Here is a 16470-nt window from a genome sequence, read left to right as displayed (position 1 = left end):
ACGGGTAGACCTGCCTCGGGAAGCTGGTCAGATAAGAGGCTGCAGAGCCTCTAGATACCACAGGGGAGCCAGAATCTGCAAATAATGTTGAGTATTTAGTAGAATTAGAATCATATTCATTTCCACGTACGCTCATACATAAAAAAACAAAAATGTATTTCAAAAAAATACCTGAAAACCTGGATTTAATTAGGGGTCCATTCAACGACTTTGCAGGATCCCTATTGTTTTTCTTCTGATTTTTCTTCTTCTTCTTTGCCTTAATTTTCTGCTTCGCTGAAAATATCTGCATCAGAAAGGCATCAAACCTGGTAACTTGGTAGGCGTCCTAGCATTTCACTTTGCCAAGGTGTCAATACACATGCCTACAACTTGTCTTGAGGTGGCGCTATGATACGCCAATTTACGGTTTGCCTCATATCTCAAGAACCGTGTGCCCTAGAAACAAAATTCTTTTCCCCTCTGATTCTTTACATAGCCCTGGTTGTAATGGACTGGGTCACGCCAATTTCCGCCTTCCATTTTAATTTGGCATACACAATCTATAACATATTGTGTAGACGCCCATCAAGTTGATGTGACATTACATCTACGGGGGCGCTACACGTGACACAGAAACATTTCATATGACTTTAACCGTCATTATAATATGCTTGCGTACAATCATGCCTGAAATTCGAGTTGTAGCAGGGCGCCACAACAACTACATGTTTATATATCACAAACCACCACAGTCAACTGCTTGACATTTCATTGCTTCCGACACCAATTGTCTGTGTGACATACGCACATATAGCTTGTATTGACTTGTGGGGATGCAAAAAAGCCTGTTTTTGTGTGTGTGATGGTGATGAGTCCAGAGGCAGACTGTGGTGAGAGGGTACAATCGTTCCTGCCTGCCTCTCTCTCTTAGGGCTAGTGTGAACTTGCTCTAGATGTTGCAATGGAAGCCAGTCGCAAACTGATATCAGACACTAGCAACTACATGATCCTTGGGCCTTTGGGTCCTATGGGTTGAGTGGAGGGGCCTCTGTGGATCATCCCTTAGTTACTTGATCAGTTTGGGATCTGGTGAATTTGGAGGCCAGGTCAACACCTTGAGCTGTTCTTCATGTTTTGTTGTGATGCCAAGAGCTCGAGGTCCTGTAGAATTTCACACATAGTGGTAATATAAGTGGTAATTCGGAAATATGACTCATTATGATCTGAATGAACTAGGTTGGGTTGGGGGGGGGGAGTATGTCTAAGAGATGTGGGATAGGCGATACCAGAAATTACTGTAATTAGCATAAATGGATGATAATTCGATGGAGGTCAAAGGTGAAGATATGGGAGCCCCGTGTAAAACCCGTGTGAAGCTCCAATAATAATTTAAGAGGTGAAAGGTGAGTGTATCAGTATTTTGACCAAGTTGTGACTGACTCGATCACACACACACACTCACCCCCATACATACAGTCTTCCCAGGACAAACTGGGACATGTTAAACTTGAACTAGAATTAATGTTCCGTAACCTTGGAGCTTAGTAATTTATTTTCTTGTTATTACAATCCAGTTAACTAAACTAGCAAAGCAATATTTGCAAACAAGAGGTCCGTCATCTGCATATCAGAGACAACAATTAATGTTATATAAATGAAATCTGCAATGTGTGTTTGAAGGCTGCATTTTGCAGAAGAAGAACTAGGATAACACTAGCTGAATCTCACTCTTTACTCTTGAAGACTGTTCAAAAAATCCAGTGCCACTCTTGGGTGTCACAGTTTGCTTGCCACTGAAACAAATGTTGAAAAAAATGATTTATTATTCCAATATCAAACACCTTTTCAACACCAGTAGAGAAAGAACATAATGCAACTCTGTATTAAACTTAAAATCAGCAAACGTGCAGTTCTATATAGGCTAGCTATCATTAGCTGAATACACTAAGTCCAGTCTAATATAAAATGTGTTACAACATTAATCCAAATCTACTTTCAAAGGAGTCATGTAACACCGATGGTCTTTGCCCGGTTCCTTTACGGAGCCCTCCAGCGTTTAAGAGAACCTCATACCAGTCACCCGTCCCACGAAATCGGGAATTAACCAAAACCGAGGCTATCATACAAGCTGGAGTGTTACAGAATTGGGCGGGGTTATCACACGACACTCCTGTGACGTTTAATGACATTATTAAATTTGAACAGGTTTCAGATTGTAAAATAGTCGTCTTCTTCAGAGTGGAAGGTGAGCGAGCCCTCTCTAAATTTCAGACGTGTGAAGGAATGCACCCTAAAACCGTCTATCTCTTCCCTCATCAAAACCACTACTTCAGTATTATCAGCCTGAAAACATTTCTGGGTATGCCGCACGTTTGCAGTTATTGTCACACAGGTTATGCTCACTTATGGAAGCATCAGTGTTCGGGCCACTGTTCCGTATGCTTTACATCAGATTGTACAAAAAACGAGGTAAAACTAATTCTGATTGGAATATGACGTGCTGATCCAACGACCTGTCATATAAAGCATAAAGTGCCTTACCACCGCCCTATTGCGGTTAAAGCCGTCAGCAACTGCGAGACGATTAAAAAATACTTGCAAAGCGGTGTATTACATCGCAATCAACGGCACGAGGAGCTCTTTAAGGTCATACTCATCCGAGACAACTCAGCAGGCGCCTCCATGGATGTTATCAGAGAACAAGGTGAGTTACTGATGCACACGAACAGGTCTGTTTACATATACAGTACATACCTACACAAATACACAAAGCAGAACATTCACATAGCGATAATCTGTGATCATCTCTCATTCAAAGTCTCAGCTCCTGTCTGTTGTTGTTATAAAGTCACGTACAGTGACAATAAAGATGTTCCATTCTGTTCTATTGTTATTTATAATTAATAAGTGTAATGGTTCTGTCTTCTAGATGCAAAACACCACAGCTGAACGTGACAAACATCTGCCTACCACTATCAAAATGCAATGTGAGCACTCTCACGGTAAACAAAAATTGCCCACATGCTGTTGTGCACATATGTTGGCTCAAGACATGATTTGCGATTACTGCAACCAGCCACTACTTGCAAAAGAATGTGGTCTGCAATTGTAATCAGGTTTTATTCCTGCCAGTTTCACTTTGTATTGGCAAGAAAGGCAAACATAAATGTCATCTCCATTAGATGAAATTTTAGCTGCGCACCGCAACCACAGCGTGAACCAGGTGGTTCTGATGCATATAAATAAGAATAAAAAGAGGAACGTGTCTGGAAAACCAAAATGATTGCAACTTTACAGGCAACAGAGTCCTTTAGAGAACAGTGAGATAAGGGCCTTGCTGTCCTTAAAAGTGCACTGCATCTATAAAAATTTACAATGAACAGATAAAAGGTCTAGAGTTCATTTCAAGTGTGCTATTTGCATTTGGAATCTGTTGCTGTCAACTCTCAATATGAGATCCAAAGAGCTGTCACTATCAGTGAAGCAAGCCATCACTGGGCTGAAAAAAACATTAGGGTGGCCAAATCAACTGTTTGGAACATTCTTAAAACGAAAGAACGCACCGGTGAGCTCAGCAACACCAAAAGGCCCCGGAAGACCACGGAAAACAACTGTGGTGGATGACCGAAGAATTCTTTCCCTGGTGAAGAAAACACCCTTCACAACAGTTGGCCAGATCAAGAACACTCTCCAGGAGGTAGGTGTATGTGTGTCAAAGTCAACAATCAAGAGAAGACTTCGCCAGAGTGAATACAGAGGGTTCACCAAACAGGAAGGCCAGATTAGAGTTTGACACACAACATCTAAAAAAGCCTTCACAGTTCTGGAACAACATCCTATGGACAGATGAGACAAAGATCAACTTGTACCAGAGTGATGGGAAGAGAAGAGTATGGAGAAGGAAAGGAACTGCTCATGAGCCAAAGAATACCACCTCATCAGTGAAGCATGGTGGTGGCAGTGTCATGGCGTGGGCATGTATGGCTGCCAATGGAACTGGTTCTCTTGTATTTATTGATGAATTCTGAAGTGTTTCGAGCAATATTATCTGCTCATATTCAGCCAAATGCTTGAGAACTCATTGGACGGAACTTCACAGTGCAGATGGACAATGACCCAAAGCATACTGCGAAAGCAACCAAAGAGTTTTTTAAGGCAAAGAAGTGGAATGTTATGCAATGGCCAAGTCAGTCACCTGACCTGAATCCGATTGAGCATGCATTCACTTGTTGAAGACAAAACTGAAGGGAAAATGCCCCAAGAACAAGCAGGAACTGAAGACAGTTGCAGTAGAGGCCTGGCAGAGCATCACCAGGTACACGGTGGCCTCTGGATTTCTGTCTCATCAGCGTGCATCATTATACCCCTGAGCATTATTAATAATATTTTTACAGTGTACAGGTTCTGTATACTGTTGTGGTTCTGTCTTCTAGATGCAAAACACCACAGCTGAACGTGACAAACATCTGCCAGTACCACTATCAAAATGCCAAGTGAGCACTCTCACGGAAAGTAAAAAATTCCCATATGCTGTTGTGCATATATGTTGTTTCAAGACATGATTTGCGATTAGTGCAACCAGCCACTACTTGCAAAAGAATGTGGTCTGCAACTTTAATCAGCTTTCATTTCTGCAAATTTCACTTTGGAATTGGCAGCAAAGGGAAACAAGAATGTCATCTCTGACAGATGAAATCTTTGCCGCGCACCGAAACCAAAGCATGAAGCGGGTGGTCGCGACGCGTATAAATAAGAATCAAAAGAGGAATGTGTCTGGACAGCCAAAATGATTTCAACTTTACGGGCAACAGAGTCCCTTTGAGAACTGTGAGATAACAGCATTGCTCTCCTTAAAAGTGCACTGCATCCAAAAAATCACGTACAGTGACAATAAAGCCATTCCATTCTGTTCTATTATTGTTATTTTTAATAAAAAATATATACACTGGTGTTGCTGACATTTATTTTGTGCCTGTCGTTTTTGAGCAGAGGTCTGAGAAAGAGACCTCGCGGTTAAATTCTATTTATTGGATTTTACAGGGAGAAGCTCAAACTGGAGAAACATGATCTCTTCTGCTAATTATTTTCAATAATAATGAGTTGTAGTGGTCCAGTCTAGACATACCTGTTGCATAAACTAGTTTTTCAGCATCACTTTGACACAGGATGTCCCTAATGTTGACAGTATGATGTCAACGACACATCCTGGTCAAATTTACCCTCCAGGTTCCTTACAGTAGTACTGGAAACAACATCTCAATTGAATAAACAGATGTGTATGCAGTGTTTCTTAATAATATGGCCTTAGACAGGAGTGTCCAAACTCCTCCTTTAGTAAAAAATATAATGGCTAATGGCCCACGCGTGGAAATCGAGCTTGTACAAAATATAAAACACTAGCATGACATAACAATCCCATTCACACATTATAATAAGTCAACTGTTATTGCACGTCATAAAATTATTGCACATTGTTGTGACAAAATTATTGCACATATTTGCACGTTACACATTTGCACATGGGAAATTATTGCACAGATGTAATAATTTTAGTTGTGAGAATTGCTGTGTGAATTCTCACAACTGTGAGATTCATTATTTCTTTTTCTTGTTGAGTTGTTCACTGCGATTGTGGCTCTTGCATAGAAGCCATTCCTCAGTCTGTTGGTACTGGCCTTCAGTGTTCTGAACTGTCCACCAGATGGCAGCAGGTCAAAAAGTGAGTGTCCACGGGCGGGTTGTGTCCTTAAGTATCACCTGGGCCTTCCCCAGGCAGCGGGAGTTGTACAGTTCCTGTAAAGAGGGGACGAGGCAGCCGATGATCCTCTGGGCTGTTGTGACGACCCTCTGGAGCGCCTTGTGTGTCCTCCTAAGTTGTTCACTGCTGTTAGTTAATTGTTAACCCTGTCTTCAGTTTCATTGAGACCTGTAGAGACATATTTGGAAAGTGCTTCTGTGTAGACCTTTGAGAGACAGTAATCTCACGCCTGAAAATGATAAAGGTTGATTATTTGTGCACTAGGAAACACAATTTAATAAAAATAACAAGACAGGGAGATGGGAAGAGCACTTGCAAGGGAGTAAGTGCAATATGCCTGAGTTTTCAGTGGCCCACCTCTTAGGGGGTAAACTCACACCACTCTGTTGACGGGATCAGTTGAAATGAGGAAAAAGGTGAAAAGCATGTCATGGTTCATTAGTGGTGGGGTTGTCTATGGCCACTTTGGATCCACAGCTTTGTTTTCACCAACATATTAACTGTAAATACAAGCTGGTCATCATGGTAGTGATAGCATTTGGGTTTTCCTTGCATTTCCTTATTCGTGTTTTCAATGTTTCTTCCCTGGTGTCTTTCCTTCCTGTGTTTTCCCTCCACTGATTATGTAATTGGTCTCTCCTTGTGTACTCCGCCCTCAGTATCACCTGTGCCTCATTAGTCAATAGGCTCATTCGACTTCATGCAGATCTGTGCAGATCTGACTTGACGTGATGCATGCTGGGTTGTTCATGCTCATAGACCTCGAATATGATTGGTTAAAATGAACTTGTTCAACCCAGCATGCATCACGTCAAGTCAGATCTGCACAGATCTGCATGAAGTCGAACACGCCGAGTGTGTCTATATATAGTGCTGTCTTTCCCATTTGTCCTCTGGCAGTTGCACTTCTCTCACAGTCACATTTTAAATGCATAACAGTATTTGCTCTAAAAGGCAAAATTTTTCAGTTTAAAAGGATTTTAGTGGACGACTGAATCAAATAGACACAGACATGTTAAATTGTAAACTCAAGCTTTTTTAATGTCTGGAAAAATGCATTTAATTGCAACAGCAGAAAAAGAAAGAAATCATCCCTGGCCAAAACTGAACAGCCCTAAAGTAAAAGTGTCATTTTAAGTACTTTAAGTGCTTTTTTTCAGAACAGTATGGACTTTAAATGTTTTTTTAAAAAAAACAAAAAAACAAACAAAATAACAGTTTGGGCTGCTAACTTGTCCGCCTTGTCCATACTCGGACTGGGACTGCGGCGGTTTCTGTTCTCACTGCAACATGCTTTGCATTTAGATGGCACTGTAGGGTTAAAGTGCTTCGGTGGTATGCAAACTTTTTTTTTTTTTCAAAGTTTCCATGAGGTAGTCTTTTTTTTTTTTTTTTTTATGAAATTTGTCTTCCATCAGTCCGAGCAACGTGCTTTCATCTAATTCCTTTATTTTGGTAGCTCTGACATGTGCATCAGTGTAATCAGTATACCAGGAAATCATGCACTAACAAAAGTTAGGACAGAGGTCAGGAATTACCTTCCCACTTAGGCAAGTTTTTTTGGATTGTTAACTTGGAAGATAACAAACTATGCTTTTCAGGAGTTTTATTTATCAATAAACTGATTCAGAATGTGTGAGGACAGATCATTTCTTTGCATTGTTTTAAATCACAAAAATTTGGTACAAAAGACTCATATTCACAATATGCTCAGATGTAATGGGTTGGTTATCCACATTAACAGGAATCTGTTATCTTAGACTCCCTTCTCTGCAGGGCCTTCTGGAGGACCTCTCGGAGACTCTCCTTGTTGTTTAAGATGTTGTAGGTGGTGAGGTCCACCAGAGCGTCATACTCCTCTGCTGTGTAGTTCATGTTGGTGGTCCTGTATGGAGATTTTTTGCTGTGCACGTCCACCTTCCCAGCTTGTATTTCCTCACTGGTCACTCGTTTCACACCTAGAAAGTCACAAGTTAATGACAAAGTTTCATCAATTTTGCAGTTTACTGATGAGAAAAACATAAAAAACACAAATGTATTGATGTGAAAGTGGAGGGTCATGTTTTGCCATGTTCTGGCAAAGCATAAGATGACAAGAAGGTTTGCCTTGAGGATGGAGGCTGATGGAAGAAGTCTTTGAGGACACCACATTGTCAGGGTTGACTAAGATTTACATGATGGGGTTGGGTTGTTATGGTTGTGGAAGTTGGGGACATCGCCCAAAGACTGGCATTCTAGGGTACAGGTTTTACAACAATAATGCAGGAGAAACCTTTTGTAATGGAGGTAGAGGGGACAATTCTCAAAGAGCGATGTGTATTCTGTTCTGGTGGTGAAACTGAGGACCATCTCTTTGACCAAGCACTGAAAGTGGAAGCTTTATAGAAGTATGTCCAGTCAATCTCGTCCATCCAGTATATTTTAGACTTGAAGAAGGGTTATCAATATGTCTCCAGGGGTATCTTATGTGGAGCATAATGAAGGGCACCAAGACCAATAAGTTCTCTACCACATTATGAGAAGGAAGACATTGTCCCATGTTACCAGTTTTTGTACTAACGCATTGTATTAATTGTGCACTGTGTCAGGATTTGGCTGCACATCAGTTGGTTTTTAACAAGAAATGACAAGCAGATAGAGAGAATACAATACAGATGCCAGTCTAGTTACATCTGGCTGATGTAGGGTAAAGTCCCAGCACCTAATGTGCAGAAACTTACCAGGACTTTTGTAGTCTCTGTATGTCACGTTGACGAGTGGGAAATGAATCACTATGGGGGCCTTGGGATTCTCCTTATCCTCCAAAATGTAGACCTCTTTTCGAGGTTCCTTTTGCAGACTTTTATAGTCGGCATTGGGGAAGGGGATGTTGCAGTCTTTGCAGTATGCAGCTGTGTCCTCTATGACCTGTTGGATCAAAATCATATACAGCCATGAGGAAAAAGTATATCCAGTGGAAACTGCTTGAAAAACTCAACCAGGAAAAGTAGGCTTTTCATTCATCTATACAACAAAAATGTAAACGCCCTAGTCGCCCTCGGACAATTTAGATTTGATCTTCCCGAGGTTTACTCCATCTGGTTCTCTCGTTGAAGGCATGGCCTTATTTGAACTGAGAGTTTAAGGTCACAGTGTTTGAAAGTATTTTATCAGATTATGGCATCATACCAATAAATGTTTAAACTGCCTGAAGGTAATCTCTGCCATTAAAGAAACATTTAGGACTCAACTTAAAACTTTAGAAACATTAGTGTATCTCTTGCTGCTTACTCTAAAGATGTGCTCATCCCACGAGCAGCTGAGACATATGATGACGTCCACGTCTCTCTCTGGACGCAGTACCGGTGGACAGCCAATGTTTATGGAGTGGCCAGAATCGACCAGGCGCAGAGTGGTGTCTCTGGGGGTGAGCTGGTTTGGGAAGGCATCCGGGTGAGAGCCTGTGCAGAAAAGAGAGAGGGAACATTGTGCAGGGGGTGAGGATATCATATGGTTCTTAAGCTCAAGCACTGTCTTGACATCCTCCCAAATCAAATTCAAAAAGATCTAAAGGAAGCACTAATGCAAAACAACAATTTAACAGGAAGTAATGTGGAGAACGACTGAGGCCTATCATGCAATAATACCAAACTCATCAACCTTGTTCCAACTACTTTGGACACCTGCGGTCTAGTTATTCCTTTGCTTTTGTTTCTAATCAAAAGAAAATCTCTGTGTTGTTCTCACGCTTTATTGGGGCCTACCTTTGCCAGCCCTGAAGTAGCAGTTCTCATGGTAGTTCCAGCACAGGAAGAAACCTTGCATGAAGTTGTACACCTCTGCAAGGATTGGACGACTCTTTAGGTACTCAGTCCACCCACTGAAGGTGCCCCCCGGGTTGATGATCTTTGTGTGAGGAGATGTCGAGTCAGCTTCGATGAGAAGAATAGAGCATGTGAACGATGTATACACTGAACTTGACATTGTGGGAGTAGTGTCCCAGTGCAGTGTCAAAATAAAGGAGCTGCACCTGTGGTCTTGTCATCTTGTTCAGGCCTGGAGCTCCAAGGTCCTACAAGAACCTCCCACAGCTGGGTTATGCTTGCTGAACAGGCGCTGCTCCATATTCCTGAGAACGTTGAAATAAAAGTATATCGTTACCTCAGATTGTTTTTTTCCTACTGGACTGAGATTCATCGGAAAATTAAACGGGTAGTGGTCATGTTCTCACCCATCAGGAAAGGGAGGCGGAGTTCTGGCAGTTTCTTGATCTTACGACCAAGGAAGAACTGACTACCAAAGTCCTCAGTTTGGACAAAAGCCCCATATTTTTGGAAACCCACCTCGTAGGGGGTAAACTCACACCACTCTGTCAACAGGATCAGTTGAAAAGAGGAAAAAGGTCAATTACTCAGTACTCAGTGTATGATCATCACTGAACCACGTCTAGGTAAGTGGTGACTGATTCAGTCATGCTTAAAGATTTTATTAACAAATCCAACTTTGAAAGTGCCCTTCATGAAATACCTTTCTAAACTCAATACTACACTGATAATCATCAAATATCGAGTAATTATTTTTACTCTCTCTTGGACTACTGGAAAACAAGGTGAATATCTCCAGAATATTTACCTACTGCTGTTTCACAGTTCCTTAAGTCCTTCATGTTGACAGCAGTGTATATAGGGAAAGGGTTCTGACCTTCATTCACTGTCTTCTGCTGGTCTGACAGGGTACTGGTCAGTTTCTGCAATTCCAAACGCATGATTATGATTATTGTCTTGCTCCTTAATTTTACTCTTCAGAACGACTAAAATACTTGGATAACTGATAAGTTGTTACAGGCGGGTGTTCAGCTGCTCACCTTTCCAAAGACAAGTTGCTCGCAGAACAGGCCGAACGTATCAATGTAGGACACGGAGTAGCCCTCCTTGCCTTTTTCTTCCGACTCTGTGCTGTAATAACTGCGTTTTTCACGAGATATTAAGCTCTTGATGCTCTTGGTGATCTGTTCCCTCACTGCTGAGATGAAGGTGTTGATGTCCTGCTGTGACCAGTAAGCTTCCTGATACAAACTAGACATAGCCCTGTTGACAGTGGAAGATAATACTCATACTCAAATCATGGCTCCTTTTCATGTTTGAAAAGTGACAAATCTACAGGTGTAAGGACCCAGATATTTGTCTGACCAGGTGGATCCAGACACTCCAGTGATGTACGTGACAGCATCCAGGACGCCGAGTTCCTTCAGGCCCCTCAGGCCTCCAAACGTACCCGTCATTGCCCTAGAGCCACCACCTGAAGCCACCACTGCTACAGTTGGCACCTGGACACAGAGCACAGCAAGGGACGCACATTGTTTTTGCAACCTGCCTTCAACTGGGAATGTATTGAATGGTTAGGGCTCTACCTTGTTGGGTTCTAGTGGAGAGCTGAGGCCGAAAAGCTTCTCAAACGCCGCTGCCACTACGGTCTTCCTCTTCTTCAGGTACTCTTTCTCTTGTGCTGGGATGTCGAAGCCAATGCGAACAGATTGAAAATCCGTTGTGCTGTAAATTAGTGAAACAATGAAGTAAATACAAATAAAAATAACGATGGTGATAATATACACACAGCAAGTCATAGTTCCTCAAATATTACGATGTAAGAAGTGTCTCACCTTTCATGTGTTTCCAGGCCAAAATCCACTGTGTCCTGTGAACAAAAACAAACAAGCATTCTCTTCATTTCCTGCCAATAGAATTTAATACCTGACTCAAACATGGCATAAATGTACTTAAATAAGACATTTCCCTTTTGGCGCATGAGCTAATAAAGTCTCAATCCAGGTTTTCTTCCACTGTTAATTCTCTACTCTACTTCTGATCACTGTAATGTCATTAATTATCCTACATGCAAACTAGTTGCCAATGACAACAAGCAACTGTTTGGTTCTTACCTTATCAACAACGAGGGACACCTTGTCTGTATACTTGGCTGGTTTTGGCAGGAGCTTGGTGGAAGCAACAGGATCTTCATTGTGAGAGCGCTGACAAACACAAGAGATACGAGGTCATGAAATGCAAATTATTTGATGAGTTATAGCTACACTGACAACGTTTCTGATGGTAAACATGTCAAAGACTTCATTATTCTAATTTCTCTCAACTTCTTTCATTTGTTCCTTTGGTTGTTTTGTTACGACTGGGAGTCATATGGCTTGTGTGGTCTGCCTGTTTGGTGCTGTGCTCCTTCTGTGCCTGCAGGGGTCGCTGTTTTCTTGTTGTTTCTCGGTGTCCGGTATGCTTGGGACAAAGATTATTATGAGCTCTTTGAGCACTGGTTCTTCTTGGGAGAGGGGGCGGGGGGGGGGGGGGGGGGGGGTTATACTTCATGTTGTGTTCTGGTTTCCCCTAGGCCGCTCGTAACAGTTTCTTCCCTCTTTCTTCTTATATACTGCCTGGCATCCCTGCAATTTATCTTTATTTTTGACTGAAATAAGAACAAAAGTACAAACAGTTAAAACTCACTGCCAGTTCAAGTTCAGTCTCCAAGTCTCTGTTGATATAGAAGCACAGTTTCTGGTCCTCTGAATCAATTCTCTGGTTTTCTGGATAGGCACCGCATAGTTTCAGCATGTTCCCTCTAAGCCCTGGTGAAATATTGTCATGTTACATCTACTGACCAAGAGAAAACTTCCATTCGTATGATTTGCCTCCATTTAGCAATGACAACATACAGTTGCTGCTTGGTGGCTTGTCCACTTTGATATTCAAGGCAGAGAATGGGCCACCCTGTGGGACACCAAGAGAAAAAGAAAGACACTCATTATGTCCAACCTATTTAAACCAAAGCATCTCTCCATCTCTCTATTATAATCATCTCTCCAAAGTATTTATAGTGGCCAAGTGTATGAAATAACAACTTTTATGCATGAATTAGCAGACATTCATATATTTTTATTTTTATTTTTTTTTAATTTCCATGGATTAAAGGAGTCGGCCTCCGTGCAGGCTGTTATGGAAATACCAGCTGCAATTTCAATTTTTGCTTTGTACTAATATTCAAATGTTAACAATCACACTTCCAAAAAAAATGTAATATGTGATCAGGCGCATGATGATTTATGCCCCCTCAGCTGATCATTAATGGAAAGTCATGAAGTCATAATACAGTTCCCCACCACATCCTACGTTTCTAAGTGGAACCATCAACATTATCGGAAAATATATAGATTGGGGATTTTCTAATGTGACTGTTCATGTCCTAAATGTTCCTAAATGAGTACTGACAGCTGTCCATTTAGATGTAATTTCTAAAACCTTACCATGAGGATGCCATTTGTGTCATATTCATGAGGCGTCTCTTCACTGCAAAAAAAAATAAAGAAGAAAAAAAGGGTCAAAATCAGATGCAGCCACTGATATCAGAGCACATCACTCTATATGTTTGACAGGACAGAAGACAAATAAACTTTACAAAATGCCAAATACGTACCTCTGAAGTAGCTCAAACTCCAATTCAAGTTTATCCTTTGTCTGCAAGAAAGTGAGCAAGAGACACCAAGTTGACTTTGTTGCTTCATTACATTCATTCATTCATCTTCTGTAACCGCTTCAACAGCCCAACTGTACACACCAACACTTGCCACTTGTACTGGGACTATATTTCTTTGTTCATATATGTTTTTTAATGTACATACATCTCATATATTATACCTTGGACCTGTCTTCCCCATCTCGTTAAATCTCCCCTTAAAACTTTCAAGTTTTGAGGACATTTAGGGATGTGTTTTGTTCAGTGGGTCTTTAAATACATCTGTGTCTACAGTGTACATCTGTGGTACGCTGGATGTCAAGAAGTGGACTGATCACCAGTTGTCATATTGTCGTTTTCTGTTGCTTTTACCTCGGGGTCTAAGGTAAAGACGATGGCCTCCTTCTTCCCAAAAGGGAGGCTTCTGACATCAAAGTGAAATGTTTTAATCATATCATCGTAATAGTAGTCGGCATCATACAGGCTGATCTCCAGAATATTCTGAGTTAAAAAAGAAAGAGACACAACGTTTAAGGAAAGTTGGCAGTATTAGGTGCAATGAACCTATAATCATTAAAGAATGTGAACATTGGCTATTGAAAATGTTGCTACCATCCATAACTTGCTTTTAAGTTTCTGGATTTTTCTATTTTTACTTTCTCGTGTTTCTCCATACCCTGTCAAGCCTCATTCATCCAATAGTAACCATCAATAACACCACAAGAGATGGGCTCACTGTCAATTGACTGGGGATCCTGAGAGTAAAAGTTTCATTCCACTCTGGGTTGTTGGTGTTGTCGATAGTTTTTGTTCGCCAGGTACGCGCCACCGCCGTGGGAAGGGAAAGAATGACGTAGCAGTCAGAGGCACTCCCTGAAACACAAGGACAGGAAAACACTGAAAAGCTTTGCTTGCCACCAGCTCTGAATGGCTGCTAAACAGGCTTCTTCAAGTTTTAGCTTGGTCCATCTTGTTCTGTTGCTTTGTTCCTCCTTTTTGGGTGTGCTAGTAACAAACCATAAGTAAGTTGTTTTTATTCAGCACTTTCTTCACTTATGGTCTGTTTTGTTTCAAATTGATTGCTGGCCTTGTGATGACTTTTCCAAATGGCATAATATGAAGGTTGAAAGGTGCAGGACCTAAAACCGAGCCTTGAGGGACACCATAATTTGTTTTAAAGGTTTTAGATCAACATTCCATTCATGAACGCTTACAATAAATTCTAGTAAGATAAACAATGAACACACACTGATCAACCACATCATTAAAACCATTGACAGGAGAAGTAAACAACATAGACCATCTTGTGACAATACAGTGTTCTGTTGGGAAACTTTTGGACCTGGCATTCATTGGTGAATGCCAGGTGAATGCCCCCCCCCCACACACACACACACACAGGCCCACAAACTAACAACATCCCGTTCAACCACATCCACCACAGGACACCCTCAGAAGGCCCATGTCCGTTCTCTGATCAGTCAGAACTGTTTTGTCTGTATATATATATATATATATATATATATATACATAAAACACAAATGTTTTTTTTTAAATAGTTTGGAAAGTCAAAGCCATTCTTACCCCAGTCATAGCTCTTAGAGAGTTTCGCCCTCACAACGGTGACGTTCAGGATCCAGTAGGAGACCGGCTGCTTCTGCTGAATAAACCAAAACAGGGAATCCAGTTTTTAACTCATCTGGCTCCATATTCTCCCAAAAAGCACATTTTTCTTTTTTTTTCTCCCCCCTAAACTTGTCTGTGCACACAGAATGGGCATATAAGAAGGTAGAGGATCATAATTATTTTAAACTGCAAAAGTTTTCCTTTTAAACATCACCTACGTTGCTTGAATGGCCTTGTAATCGTCTCTGCCACCCTCATTAGTTTCCCCTGTGTTTGGTGTTTGTCCTTCCATCTGCCCTTATTTATATATGGTATATGCAACTCTGCCTTTTTTGATTTTTGACAAAGTTTAAAAAAAAAAAAAACTGCATCCCATGTCCCACATTTGAGAACTCATGTAAACTGAAACCTACCAGTGTGTCTGTATACTAGACTCACTTTCAAAACCTGTCAGGAAAAGTCAGTTTCATAAAGAGATAGAGAGAGGTAGAGATACAGATAGCTGGACTCTGTACAAGGATGGACACTAACAGCACAATCCTTCGGCCCTAAAAGGATCGGTGCACCATACTATGGAAATGCTTGCGTCGCATAGCTTATTCCTGTTGTAAATTGTCTGTCCCTGTTCAGACTGAATCTCAATGGGATGTGTGTTTGAATAAATGATTGTTTAATAGCTGTCAATGTTGAAAGTGCTCCACCAGCACACATGCAAATCTTTTCAAACTGCACTTAAATCCCTCTCTGTATTTTGATGTGTGCGGTGTCACTGGTAATGTTACCTCTGTTGCATTAATTTTGAGGCCCCCTTTTGTGTTTTCATTGCTGAAAAGAAAAGAAAACAATTGCACTTTTAGCTCAAGAGACTGCAAATAAGACAAGTAAAGTCACAAAGCAACGAGTAACCTACCTGCCGAGCACCTCCAGTTTCGTGTCTTTGACTGTAAAGAAAAAGGCACGAATTTAATTAGAGGTGCAGTTTTGGCTTCTCTGGTTCAAAGTTCAGTTTTTCCACATTTCATTGAATGCTATGCTGATTTTTAAAACCAAATGAAAAGCACGAAATTAGGTTATTCCCTTGCTACTTGATCTATTTTAGTTACCCTTTAAAAAATGTCCAGACAAATTACATTTTCTATGCTCAAGACACAAAGCAATATAAATGGATGATTACATTTACAGTATAATGTACCAGAGCAAGCAATCAGCAGTTAAAATTACCTGTTTCCATCATTCTTGAAGCTGAAGTTTCAAACCTTCTTGGGCTTTTCTTCTTCTTCTTTCAGTCCTTCAGATCCTCTCAGCATTTATATTTATACACAGTGTTGGGGAGTGGTTTCAAAGGGGTTGAGCAAAAAAAAAAAAAAAAAGAGATGGGTAGACCTGCCTCAAGCAACTGGTTAGATAAGAGGCTGCAGAGCCTCTACATACCAGAGAGAAGAATATGATTAATAATCATATTAATTAATAATGGGCCCCATATGGAATTCCCAGATCACACCCATATGGGATTGTCCGCAGGTTCTATGTGGGCCCCATGCTAACTGACCATGTGGGTTTAAGGCAGGATTACACTAGGTGTTAGGTGGGCTCCAACTGGGCAAAACATG

At 41.1% G+C, this 16470-nt stretch overlaps 1 protein-coding gene across 1 annotated transcript; it reads right to left on the bottom strand.

Moving 5' to 3' along the window:
• Positions 1–6354: 6354 nt before the first annotated feature.
• LOC311509182 (cytosolic phospholipase A2 beta-like) lies at positions 6355–16131 on the bottom strand. Its single transcript, XM_084574262.1, has 22 exons — positions 16082–16131; positions 15771–15801; positions 15643–15685; positions 14819–14894; positions 13971–14107; positions 13607–13735; positions 13196–13236; positions 13026–13068; positions 12438–12492; positions 12229–12350; positions 11658–11747; positions 11379–11413; positions 11130–11268; positions 10909–11045; positions 10584–10806; positions 10352–10466; positions 9951–10088; positions 9750–9848; positions 9484–9651; positions 9011–9180; positions 8461–8647; positions 6355–7698 (listed from the first exon to the last, which is right to left on the bottom strand). The coding sequence occupies exons 1-22, from the start codon at positions 16092–16094 to the stop codon at positions 7478–7480; spliced, it is 2412 nt and encodes an 803-aa protein (XP_084430388.1). The 5' UTR covers positions 16095–16131; the 3' UTR covers positions 6355–7477.
• Between the last annotated feature and the right edge of the window lie 339 nt (positions 16132–16470).

The sequence above is a fragment of the Chelon labrosus genome (assembly GCF_963514085.1).
Source record: "Chelon labrosus genome assembly, chromosome: 24".
Taxonomy (NCBI): Eukaryota; Metazoa; Chordata; class Actinopteri; order Mugiliformes; family Mugilidae; genus Chelon; species Chelon labrosus.
Note: the sequence above shows the minus strand (reverse complement) of the source record. Positions and strands in the feature narration are given on the sequence as shown.